Source organism: Alternaria postmessia, assembly GCF_024291825.1.
Source record: "Alternaria postmessia strain BMP 2775 chromosome Unknown scaffold_10, whole genome shotgun sequence".
Classification (NCBI taxonomy): domain Eukaryota; kingdom Fungi; phylum Ascomycota; class Dothideomycetes; order Pleosporales; family Pleosporaceae; genus Alternaria; species Alternaria postmessia.
This window is the reverse complement of record NW_026260083.1, coordinates 474,637-487,118: the sequence shown is the minus strand read 5'-3', so window position 1 is coordinate 487,118 and position 12,482 is coordinate 474,637. Positions and strand designations below refer to the sequence as shown.

Sequence of the window (12,482 nt, the reverse complement as noted above, 5' to 3'; positions counted from 1 at the left end):
ATGCGCTCATAAAACTTGGTGAATCGAATGCCTAATGAACTGTCTTTTTACGCCAAAGAATGATACGTGACTAGAATGGGTGGTAGGGTAGTCGCAACAAGCATTCATGCTTGTACCCAAGTTTAAACAGCACACACCCGAGTCCGCGCCGTTACAACAACCCTGGTCAATCTTTCACTGTGGGCCACTAACCGCAATCGCCTTGATGATCTTACCATATGAGTTTTCTGAATGTTCATCTTTGTCGTTGCTGTCAGCGCTTCTTCTTCTGTTGAAGCTTTGTCTACAATTAGATTGTTTAGTTGTTTGCGACGAGATCATAAACGTAGCGCAATTATTTGCGTTATCGCAGCAATCGGAATCTTATTGGTATGAAGATTTCGATTACCTTGATATAAGCTACCCATCCCATGGTTCTTCACACTCCGAAGAAGCAGTCACTTCCTATGTGATGGCAGCGCAGCGCTTCAGCATACTTAAGTAATTTTCGAGACGCGAATCGATTGTATAATCTTATATTATGATCATTATCTTTAACATAGTTCCCCATATATGCACTGTCCAAACCTCACCGCTACCACGATTGAAACATCACTGTAAAACTCAGGCATCCTTCTATGCTCCTCGATCCCTCCTCGATCTCTTCATGGCTGTATACTCTTTCAGTGAGATCTTCTTTACTGGCGGAGAAGATGCAGATATCGCAGTGGTATTGGGCAACACATCAGCCACCTCATATGCCAGAGTAGCTGCTGGAGTAGGTGTGGGTGGCGTGACCGGGCAAGGTGGTATCGAAACGGGTGTTGGGGTTACACTGATCGTCCGCTCACTATCAGTAATCGTTCGCTGGCTATCGCTCCAGGGGGATAGATCCGGCTCGTTCATGGCCAACAGTATACGTGCGGCCTCTTTATCTTCCTTGGAGTACACAACCAGCTTGTTCAGTATTAGCATAGTGGCTGCAGCCTCTCGCTCTTTCTCGGTATGGTTCCCAGGAATGGTGTCGAACGTGCTAGACCGGGTGTCAGTTGTATTGAGGATGGAGTTGAAACTCGAGTGACCCTCGGCAGCAGCAGCAAGTTTCTGTAATGAGCTCATCATTATCGTCTTGCGAGTAATTGGTGGATGGTTCGATTTAATTAGGGCTTGATGATCGGTTGAAAAGTTGAAGGGTGGATCGGGAACTGGTGGAGTTGGAATTGAAAGTTTTCGTGGAGAAAAAGGGGAATAAGTGCAGTGTGGACCGGCTTAGGATCATCTGCACGTAATCACTTTTCTACAAAATATAAAGGAGGGTTCGTGGCGAGATTGATGGACCGATTATCATGGTGAATGGTCACTGAGCCCGCAGCGTGGAGACATAACAGGTAGGCACCAATATAGGAGAGAAAACATGGCTAGATTAAGGCTGATGGTAGACTATAGGTCTTGATTCCTATCTAAAAGAACCTACGTCAAGTGTTTTGTGAGCCAAAGCTTGTTCCAATGGCCATCTTCCGCCATCAATATGTCCACCTCTCCTTGCCTCTGCTTCATCCCTAACTCTATCTGTTCAACCATCTGGTCAGCCGCGTCAGCCTTCGGTTTGTGTCTCAAAACTTTGTAGCTTCTAGCTATCGGGGTCTTCTCTATCAGTTGACATCATTTTTTTTCTTGCGGTTCTGATCATTTCCCGCAAGATTGAAGTGGATAAATGTTCGGATTCTCGAGATAAGGGAACGGAAAGAATGACTAGGACATACCGGTACCATAAAGGTATTCTATAAAAGCACAGTGTCAAGGTCTGAGGCAGTATAGTACATTGCCATGCTATTCAGAAATCTGGCTTTTACCTACATGCATGTCGCAGGTATATACCCATCTCACTGTATTAAGACCAATTATTCTTTGCAGTCTTTGAACTAGGCTTTGGTTACCGCGGTACAATCTCCCAACCTCATAAAGTTCGTACGTCCGATGAATGCTTTTCATAGATGGATTACGCACCTACTGCTACTTCGTCATACTAGCGAGTCACTATATTGTCTATCCACCCAGATTAGGCCAACTCTCACTTGGCTCTCACGACCAGTCCCGCTCGCGCCACGTACTAGGGTCACCTTTCATGGTCCTCTCTTTCTCAATGGCCCTTCCTGGGATCAATGCTGGCCAACCATCTTGTCGCCATTCATGTAATCTCCAAGACGCATGATAACCTAGTGTATCATCGCTGGCCTCTATGCGAGGTTCTGCATATGTTGGATCGATGGGTAAGAGAAGGTTCTTCTGGAACACAAGGTGAGACGGAGCTGCGCTTCTTATCCCCAGTATTGTCTCAATCTTGGCTTCGGCCTCTGTCTCCACGTCGATATGATGTCCTTTTCCGTTTTTGATATTCTCAATAGCCTCGTCATACACAGCAAGGGCAGCTCTTCGGTCTCTCGGAGAGCAAAGATCGCTTCTGGGGTCAATTGGTACCTTCTTGATGAAACGCAGTCGGCTGTCGCTAAGGCGACTTGAGAGGCGCGGCGCACCGCCACCAACATCTGAGGGTGTACTGGCTGGTATGTCTAAAGGGCCACTGTGCAGGAATTCGCTCATAGACAGAACGGTGCGTCTCGTAGGTGCATCCGCTGGTGGAGTGTTGCGTTCACCTGGAACGTAAGTACTTTTGGGCGAGTAAGACATGAATGACGTAACGCGGTAGGTCAACTCCAAAGGACAAGCGGAAGACAGTAGTATGTCGAACCGGACATATAATTTATACAGGAAGATGTAAGAGCGCTAGAGAGATGACTGACAAGACAGCGTGGTCGCTTCCTGGTGAGTGTGACTGCATAACAAACGCGCTATTCCACATTTGGAAACCAAGCAGAACCGCACGCTTCTCAGTTCAGGCTACCGTATCAGTTGCGCTGAAGGTACGTCAACAAAGCAAGGGAAAGGCGATTTAGCCCATTGATGTAAGGCGTCACAGGCCCTCTACCAAGCCATTCCGTTTGAAGGCAACGTTACCAGTTCCTTTTCAGCACCAAACGACCTACTTGCCAGACCTCGGCCAAGCAGTTTTGCGATTTTTCTGCCGAGTTTTGCGTGCCCTCCTTGCATCTATAGTGAAAGTCTCAGTTTCAGCGTGTGTTGCAGAAAGAGACGTAGAGGTTGATGTAGAAGTACTTGTGGTGGGTGCTTCAAATAAAGACTGCTGTACCTACTCAAAATAAGCAAGTTTCATTACCTAGCAGCGATACGACATACTTGAGCCGCAAGCAAGCCTTCGGTACGCTCGTATAACGAAGGCATGGCAATGACATATTCGCGAACCCAACGCAACATCATCGGCCCTGGATAAGTGGGAGGATAGCCCTACAGTATGTAAGTCTCATGGTAGGTTAGCGGATGAGGTGACTGGCTCACCTCAACCCTAAGCGGCTTCCCGCTTGCAAGGGTCTCGATTCGTTCTTTCATAATGACGTTCAATCGGCCGTAGAAACAAGGTGCTATAGTCATAGCGTCCGCGCCTCTTGCTGTGATCTCAAGCAATTCTCGTTGTAACTTCATGATATCTTCGTGTAGACCAAGGAAGAGCAAGAAGAAGTCGTTGCAGTCTTGCTGGGTAGGCTCACCTGCGATACACTATCAGTATGATGGGGAAAAGGATGTATATTAAGGAAGGGCTGCGCACCGTACTCAGCTGCATAGATAGCGTCAATTTCGTGCTGAGACAGGATACTGAATCGACTATCGCGGACGCGGAGTTGCTGTTGAAGCTGAGGGAGCGGATCAGCTGTCTTGATTGCGCTGTTGTGGCGACAACTCGACATGGTGCTTGGTTGGCGCGCGGGAGATCTGGGATACACAAGATAAGTACGCGAGCCGCACGGAAGTTTAGAAGCTTTCAAGGTGAACCTGAGGTTGTATTCAGAATGTTGTGGGGCTGATGGTGTAGCGTACTTTACAAGACAGAGTTCACTCTCACCAAGTTCCCCCAGTAACCACCTATTCGCACCCCTCTCATCTCAAGCGTGTTCAGATATGGTGGTCAGCTTCACACAAGATATCGGAAGAAAGGAGATGAGACAGGTAACGCGACAGCACCTCTCAGGCAGCGTGCCTGCTGGTGACGCTAATCGTAGTTCATCCATCCTGGTGCATGCATCAGAACAGAGCAAAGTGCAGCAATTCGTCTCCTGCTCAACTATCCTTGAGTATACACTGACTTTACGACTCTCTGTTGAATCACCATCGGCGTCTTGTACAATGACTAGTTTCTGTAAAGATTGACCTATCACGAATACCTTCCACGCTGCCTGAGTCTTGGCATGGATAGTATGCAAACGAGCTTGTCAATTTAGAGATTGCGTCCCACGAGTACTTTGTCGATCTTGTGATGAAGAAGAGGCTAAAAAAGTTGCTGCCGCTACCCTCTCGGAAACATACGCTCTTCAAGTTGTTAGCTTACGGTTCAATCTAGCGAAAAGATGGTTTGGAAGTGATAGACATTTGGCTATCCTTCGGTAGACATCTCTGGTAAAGTGTGCACCTTCCAGCAACCACAGCACAGATCGAGGTCAGTGTGCAACTTATCGTACGGCACGCTTTGCATGTAGAAGCGGCAGTCTTTTCGGCTTTGAACATGATGATGTCGTACTGAAACATCGTTACCCATAGCAGGGCGTTCCGAATCCAAGCTTGTTTAGTATCTCTTTCTATTCGCAACAACAGCGCTTTGGATGCGATCGACCGAGCCATGCTGGGTCTGTGATGTGCGCGTCCGCTGCGGGTTTACCGGGTATAAGGGCTGGCCGATCGTTGTCTTCCAACGACCCCTCGGTCCTCTAGTCACAGGAATCACGAAAACCAACAGAATTGACGGCTCGCGGTTTGAAAGACTGGTAGAGAGTGAGGCATTGAAGGTAGTCGTTGCTCGAGCCTAACTGCCAGACGTCACCGTCGGAGATTGCCCGCTTTTCCTCCGATGCATCGCCAAGATGACAGGAACGCCTCATGGGGCGTCTGTCACAATTAGATTTCAAGTCCTGGAGGACTGATATCTTCTGACTATCATGTTTGTTGTATTGAATGGCATGCTGCTCTCGTATTCCCACGACGCGTGTCCCTCAGCGACCAGAAGGCTGCGCCACACCAGGAATGTCTACGCGCGTCTCGGTCGGGTCTAGGCTTGTCGCATCCCCTGAGTGCGGGCTGACGTTCGCAACGCGCTTTTTTTGACATCGGGCCATTGCGATGGGGTGAAACACGTTTTGGACATCTGTACATCTACGACATCGATCTTTGTCTGCTCCTCTAGCTACTAGACTGACAGATGCTACGCAACCGACGCTAGCGACCATGTCGTCTTCTTACCGGAAGCACATGCCGCGTCCGGCACGCCTCCTCTTCAGCGTCCTGCTCATATACGGCTTCTTCTGGATCAAGGGATGGCCTCGCACATACGACGACGAAGAACTCCCTCCGAGCAAGCGGCCGCAGCAAGAATCGAACCTCGGCCCATATCTAGTCGACCATGACCAGCTCGTCGTCGCCGTTACCACGACCGCGAACAACGTGTACAGCAAAGTCGCACCCCTCATCCTCAATACCGACGAGCGAGACCATGGCACGTTCCTGCTCTTCTCAGACCTACAAACGGAGATTGGGAGGTGGCCGGTATTTGACGTCATCTGGCGGTACGGATCCGAATTCATAAAGAAGACGGAGCAGCTGGAGAGATACCGTGCTCAGGTCGACTTCGCGCGGAGGAGCATACCCCTGACCAACTTGAAGAAGCCGGACCCGGAGGAAGAAAGGAGAGACATGGAAATACTGCACAAGTACAAGATCCTGGAGACTATGGCATCCGCGTGGGAGTACCGACCAGACCGCAGCTGGTACGTCTTCGCTGGCGACGAGACATACATCAACAGGCCAAACCTACTCGACTGGCTGAGCCAACACGACCCAGATGCAATGCATTTCTTCGGAAATCCGCCAGCGCCTGCAACGGCGCTTGTCCCCGACCCTTTCGCTGCCGGCGGCACATCCTTTATTCTCTCGCGGCAGGTCATGCTGGAGTTGTTCAAGAACCGCAAAGATTTCATCCAAATGCGGCGGGAGCACATCTCAGAACATTCAACAGCATTCGATCTCGTTTCCAGCGCTCTGCAGGCCGAACTCAAGCTTGAGTTTACTGTTGTTTGGCCAGGTATCTCTGGCTTCGATCCGAGCACCGTGCCATTCTCGCCTGCTATATGGTGCGAGCCCGTCTTGATGATGCACCACATCACCCCAGACCTCGGCATCGATCTGCTCAGACTTGAGAAGGACCGACCTTCCGACCAACCCACCCTACGCTTCGCTGACCTTTGGCACCGCTTCATGACCCCAGAGGACCTGAATTACACGCGTGATGACTGGGACAACCTATCCTCCGAGTCATCGAACGGACGATGGAACATCCTCTTTGAAGGCCAACACCCCGATGCCGACCGAGCTCAGAACGGGGAAGAGTCGCCAGAAGCATGCCAGGCGTCCTGCGAAAACAGCAAATACTGCGTCCAGTGGTCCTACTCGTCGATACTCCAGTATAACTGGAACGACAATCCACCGACCAAGTGCCATCTTAGCAGCAGTATACGCTTCGGAACGCACAAAGGTCCACAGAAGCTGAATATTGACGGGGAAATTAGCACGCTCACTTGGAAGAGTGGGTGGAAAAAGGACAAATTCAAGAAATGGGCGAAGCAGCAACGGTGTAAGGAGCAGCATCAGTAGTTCGAAAGTATTGTCATTTTCAGCGTTTCAGCGATATTCATATTCAAAAAAAAAAAATGTCGACCAAACGTCGGGTTCCAGATTCTTCTTAGGCCACTGTTCTGTGCATCTTGGCCTCATTCTTCTTCTACACGCTATCTCATTAGTCCTTGTTTGATGTCGATTGCTAATTGCGTAGTTACATGTTTCCTAGGCTTCATCGTATGTCCAGCAAGTTTCAAGACAATTGCCTGCAAGCGATTCACTATATAACCCGGTATGACGCTCAAGCACTTGTACAGCCACGCCTGAAGTACAAACCTAACCTGCACCAATGTCAGACCCTGAAGACAGTGGCGACGCACGACCTCGACATGATGTGAAATGAAGCCTTCCACCAGGCAATACGATGGCTGCGAGGAAGTGAAAAGTGTACACTGCATGCAGTTTGCAATTATGAAGTCTTGAGCTCAACGCCTCAAATGTCTGCATCATCATTGTTGCTGCCGTGCCTTCGAACACAACTATATTCACCGCACATGGCACTGATATAAAACTATCCTGGAATTATATCATTCTTTCTACATATCTTCACACAAAGTCAACTCACCATGTCTCAACCGAACTCGAAAGACAATCGCGCCCGGCTTCCCGAAGCCGCCCACGAAGATACCCCTGGCATTGCTGGAGATCAGGCACGCGGCCAGGCTCCCCCTTACGCGTACGATCATGGCATCCTAACAAACTATAACCTTGCAGCGTCATATACAACTGTTTATGGTATGTTGAAAGATCGAGAAAGACGTTAAACAATGCACTGACAATGCATGTGCAGGCGACTCGGCTGACAGGGATTGGCAAGACGTTGCTCTACTGTTCGCCAGTACGCTTCTGAAGGTCAATGCGTTGAATGAGGCGCTCCATCACGCCTTTCAAGCCAGGGATGCACACGCTTTCGCTTTGTGCGATGACTTCGTCCGCAACTTCGATAAGTGCCTTCAGGATCGCATCTTAGCCCTCGCCCGTGGCGAAACACATGACGTTCCGGTATGTATACTTATCAAGTGTATCACCTTGATCGCTACTAATGCAGCCAGGGTCATGAGCGTCTGCCCGGAGCAAGCATGATGCGCTGGGCCTCGAAGAACGCTTCAAAGACTAAAGTGGACTCCTCCACTCAGACCGTAGAAGACGACGGCTCCGTAAGCTGCCATCACTCGTGTTATACCCTGCTATCACTGACCGATTCTAGTCACATTCGATTCCCGAGGTCACAGTAAATATTCCACACCCTGATGATGGGTCTCCTCGCAGGGAGCGTTCCCGTATCGTGCCTGTTGAGAGCACAGGCACTGAAACTGTCCCTTTCAACGATGACCAGTTCAACACCAAGCAGGGGATGTAGATCAGTATGGGCTGCTCTAGCAGGATGAAAACATTGAAAGTAGCCTCACTGATATAGCAGCGAAATCAAACTTTGCTATACCCAAAGATAAAAACACTACGTATTGGCGAAAGGGTTCCTGCGCTGGGTACATTGACCGAACGGAGATCGATGCTGATGTGACCGAGAATGAGCGAGTGCGGAGAAGCCATCGCGGTGGAAGTCAGGTCGTTTCCAGGGCATGTCGTTGACAGCGATAGGCGCGTTAAAAGCGTCGGGGAAGGTCTCTTCCGCTACGTCGATGGTCCAGTCCAAGTTGTGGGCGCCAGATGGCTTTGTTTCCACGCTTTGATCAATTGTATAGGATATGTCGTTGGCCCAAGTTGTGTTCAAACGGGAGGTTGACGATAAAAAAAAGTAAGAAAGCTCAAACAGCTCATTGGAGATGAGTGTGTGTTGCGTTTCAATTGCGATGTCATCGCCACGTTTGGTACAAATGGATCGTGAATGCGCGCCTATAGAAGCATAGTTGATCCAACAGGCAAAAGGAAAAAAGAGCAAAGAAAAGTGAAGCTTAGTGGTGAAGTCACAATTATGGATGACGAGGCGCCTGCATTGACCTGTCGTCTCTCCAACACAGGTACACTGATGCATAGAATCACCAGCCGTCATGCCTTTAATGCAACCATTTTTGGCGCGTGGAGGTTGTCGGGTACGCGTCTACGCCACGGCACGTGTTCTCGCTTGTGCAAGCCGGCCGCTTGGTCCTTCCCTGAAGGATTGACGCTTCTGGGACCTTCAGGGCTGCATCTTTTCAGCCTTGTTATCGATACTACCTCATCGCGGGATTCTGGGTCATCACGCAGACGAGCTCGCGCGAGGTTTAACGTTTCCTTGCATGCCTCATCACAGGCCGTGAGTGTGGGACTGGAGCGTCCAGCGGCGCGCGGCCAGACGCGCCGCGCGATTTGCAACAACAAAGGTCCGTGATCCCTAACAAACTGACCTGACAATGGCCGCACGGGAAATTCGTTTTGAAGGATCATCTTCGCAATCCTCCATCTCCACAAAACCCCGAAAGATGAACCTTCATGCTATTTCAATCCTGATGGCCAAATACGGCGCCGATACCTATCTCAATGCACTGCCATCAGCAGGTTCCATGACCTGGATAGAACCTTCAGTAGGAGAGGAACCTCCAATTCTGGTGATTGGCAGCATAGGCAACCGCAACGTGCTTGCTTATCTGTTGCCACGTGGGGATGGCACTAAGGATGTCCGCTATTGTCTGAAACATATTGGCGATGAGAGTCCGCCCTCGCCATCGGAGCAAATTACTTGTGAAGAAGTCTTGCAAAAGCCTCTTGTCGCACCGTTCAAGCATTTGGTTTGCGGGTCAAAGTTCAAGAGGCGGGTGCTTAGCATGGTGGTCCGGTATTACTTTCTGTCGCGAGGCTACCTAAGCAGCATTGATGCTTGGAATGACGACTTTGGCAAGCGATTCGCGACTATGTTGAGGAAGATGTCCTGGACTTCCAATGGAGGACCGCCCCTCCATAGGACCGTGGAGGAAAGTCCAGAGCCGGAAGATGGAGATAGTGCGTATGGCTTGCTATCAGATAGCGGAAATGGCGAGCCAAACAAATCCAGGAGCACTTTCGTGGAGCAGCAAAGCTCTGCGATGGGAATTCAAGATCGGTGGAACAATGAGGCAAACCCGGATCTACGTCGCCTGCGAGAATTCCTCGATGAACACGACTCGTTGTATCTTCTAGACAACATTCCTGATGCTGAAGATGTCAAGTTTGTGGATCAGACATATATTCTCGAAGCGCAGCCCAAGAAATTATTTATAGGAAGCCATACAAAGTCAGGAGACGACATATATGCGTACATGGTGCTGCTACAGCAGCGTGGCTTCCATGAGATCCGATTCTACGTGGAGAGTGCCCACGGACACAAGACGATAATGTCTGCCGAGATCACAGGCAGGCAGCGTATATTGCATCCTTTCAGTAAGACATACCCTAGGAACACGGGACCCTGCGAACAAGCTGATAGGGCTCGATTTACGCTTATGGTAAAGTGGTACTTTATCGCCGCCGGAATTGCAACGGATTGCGTCTTAGAAGAGACCAAGAGTTATCCTGGGCGTTTTCACGCAGCACTAGGATACATTGCTGATCGAATGGGGTCTGCTGCCGTCAAATCCTCGAAACCCGTTGCGAACAAGGATGCTATACCAGATGATGCTACACCAGATGATGCTAGTGAAAGTTCCTACGTTCCAGAAGAAATCGACGTCCAACCTACACCGCCCCGCGAACCACCACCCAAGGGACTTCGTCTCCCAGGCACTATTACTCGTAAATCGGCTCCCAGCAAGCCACCATCACAACCAACGCTCAGGAAGAGCTCGTTCACAAGGACGTCTACCTCCGAAGAAACTTTTACGCCCAAGACCCCGCCACGCGGCGCTAAGCGCTCAGCCGAAGACGAAACATTCGAAAGCCTCACTAGACTAGTCATGAAACAGCATAATCTTACCAAACACCTGAACGACGTCGACCACGATCTGGAAGTTATGGATGCCCGGTTTGAAGCCTTCAAAGAAAAGTGGAAACGAGAGCGTGCCGAGTTGGAAAAGAAAAGAGACAAGATCCAGGAAGAAAGGAGCGCTGTGAGGAACACGTTCAAAAAGCAGAAGTTACTAGATATCGAGGACTGATGAGCGTTTGGTGGATTTATCCTTTTTGCGAAAAGGTTGGCATATCAGGATAATGAGGACTTTGACTGACATGAACCCAAATTAGCCGGGTGTTTAAACTCAATATTAATACAGAAATCTTTACATGTTACATAGTATCGGGGGCTCACGGTCATTGGGCTTCTCTCACGGACCTTCATGTCTTAACTTGCTGCGTTCGCCGAACAAAGTTCATCAGCCGACAAGTACAGCGGACTATTAGCAGGTGTCGGGACAAAAGTCGAAAGAGAATTTCCCCGCACTACAACAACAAATAAACCTCAACAATACAACCTATTGCTGTACGACTACTTACTAAATATGCCTAGTAAGTATAGGAAAGATAGAAATATATGTATACTTACGTGTGAAACTCCAGAAGGCCGCCCAAGTATTAATTTAACCCCGTACCAACTAGAGCTTTGTGCGTTGCACTATAAGGGCCTAACCTTTAACGAGCTTGCAGCCTACTTGCTTAACTCGTACGGGGTTACTGTTAATCCTCGTACGTTGAAGAGAAGGTTTCAGAACTGGGGTGTAAGCAGAAGGCTGCCAACTTGTGTCGAGGAGAGACTCTAACAGTGGTATCAAGAGAAAATATGTCCGCAAAACTAGATCGTCGAGCTCTAAACCTAGGTCCGACTTTGGTTCTAATGCCAATTCCGACATTGTTGTCTTGACGAAGCCCTGCCCTGTCATGACAGCGCCCTCGATTCAGCCCGATCCCACAACCAAGATATTGCAGAGATTCCTAGAAATCTCGCCTCTGTCCGGAGACTACTCTCTCATCGACGAATACATCAACGTCCTCGATAAGCTAGCCGCTCAAGATGCTGCGAGTGGTGCACGCAAACGGTCGATAGACGAGCTCGCGAACGAAGAAGCCACTATTACGCTCGCTATTGAAGGCCTTCCCGCCGAAGAGAAGCAGCATCTTGCCACCATTGCTCAAGCTTGTGCTAAGGGTATTCAGGCTGACATGGCAACTTTGAGCATAGCTACTGATATGTCTGCCATTCAAGCGGCCATAGAGACACGCAACAAGGAAGCTGAGGTTTCGCGTCAAAGTGTGCTTGGCATGATGACGAAGAGAGCAGAAGAGCTACGTACGCGACGACTGGACGTGCGCCGCAGAAGAGAAGCCGCGTTGGAGGAGTGGAAAGTAAACTCTAACTTTGACACCCTATCGCTACAGGAGACAAAAGAGCGTTTGGAGAAAGAGGGTGGTATGGCCATGGCGGTTGAGCTTGGTAGAAGGATAGAAAGATCAGAAAGCGCTGAGGCAAAGAGGAATTGAAAGGCTTTGGCTAAAGTTCGGCCGTATATGTACAAGGATCCAGTGGAGATGAGGCCGTTCGGTCCTAGAGGCTTCTCAGCCCAAGCAAGGACTATCTATGAGATGACATGCCATGTATCTATCAATCAGCAACATCTAGTCACAACAAGTTATATATCATCCTTGAACACCTTCTTCTTGTGAGAAACTAGCATAACATCATAGTGAGTGGCCAATTAGATAGCATAGTCACGTTCAACAGATACTATGGCAACAAATAGACTTTAATATAGAAATTCCTGAGTATACGAACAGACTAATGATCCCACTGGGCATTCCTTTGAACT

General features: G+C 49.3%; 5 protein-coding genes across 5 annotated transcripts; 4 read left to right on the top strand and 1 right to left on the bottom strand.

Annotated features, from left to right (window-relative positions):
- Window positions 1-2,061: 2,061 nt before the first annotated feature.
- On the bottom strand, window positions 2,062-3,800 carry J4E82_002626 (uncharacterized protein; the record flags this gene model as incomplete). Its single annotated transcript, XM_051728925.1, has 5 exons — window positions 2,062-2,633; window positions 3,154-3,187; window positions 3,235-3,342; window positions 3,394-3,602; window positions 3,662-3,800. The coding sequence occupies 5 exons, from the start codon at window positions 3,798-3,800 to the stop codon at window positions 2,062-2,064; spliced, it is 1,062 nt and encodes a 353-aa protein (XP_051591443.1).
- A 1,528-nt stretch (window positions 3,801-5,328) lies between these two features.
- J4E82_002625 (uncharacterized protein) lies at window positions 5,329-6,750 on the top strand (the record flags this gene model as incomplete). Its single annotated transcript, XM_051728924.1, has 1 exon — window positions 5,329-6,750. One exon carries the CDS (start codon window positions 5,329-5,331, stop codon window positions 6,748-6,750), a length of 1,422 nt encoding a protein of 473 aa, XP_051591442.1.
- Window positions 6,751-7,340: 590 nt separating this feature from the next.
- J4E82_002624 (uncharacterized protein) lies at window positions 7,341-8,134 on the top strand (the record flags this gene model as incomplete). The annotated part of the gene is made up of 4 exons (XM_051728923.1): window positions 7,341-7,509; window positions 7,565-7,776; window positions 7,827-7,931; window positions 7,982-8,134. 4 exons carry the CDS (start codon window positions 7,341-7,343, stop codon window positions 8,132-8,134), a joined length of 639 nt encoding a protein of 212 aa, XP_051591441.1.
- Window positions 8,135-9,125: 991 nt separating this feature from the next.
- J4E82_002623 (uncharacterized protein) lies at window positions 9,126-10,841 on the top strand (the record flags this gene model as incomplete). The annotated part of the gene is made up of 1 exon (XM_051728922.1): window positions 9,126-10,841. One exon carries the CDS (start codon window positions 9,126-9,128, stop codon window positions 10,839-10,841), a length of 1,716 nt encoding a protein of 571 aa, XP_051591440.1.
- Window positions 10,842-11,180: 339 nt separating this feature from the next.
- Window positions 11,181-12,156, top strand: J4E82_002622 (uncharacterized protein; the record flags this gene model as incomplete). Its single annotated transcript, XM_051728921.1, has 3 exons — window positions 11,181-11,187; window positions 11,239-11,396; window positions 11,452-12,156. 3 exons carry the CDS (start codon window positions 11,181-11,183, stop codon window positions 12,154-12,156), a joined length of 870 nt encoding a protein of 289 aa, XP_051591439.1.
- Window positions 12,157-12,482: the final 326 nt, after the last annotated feature.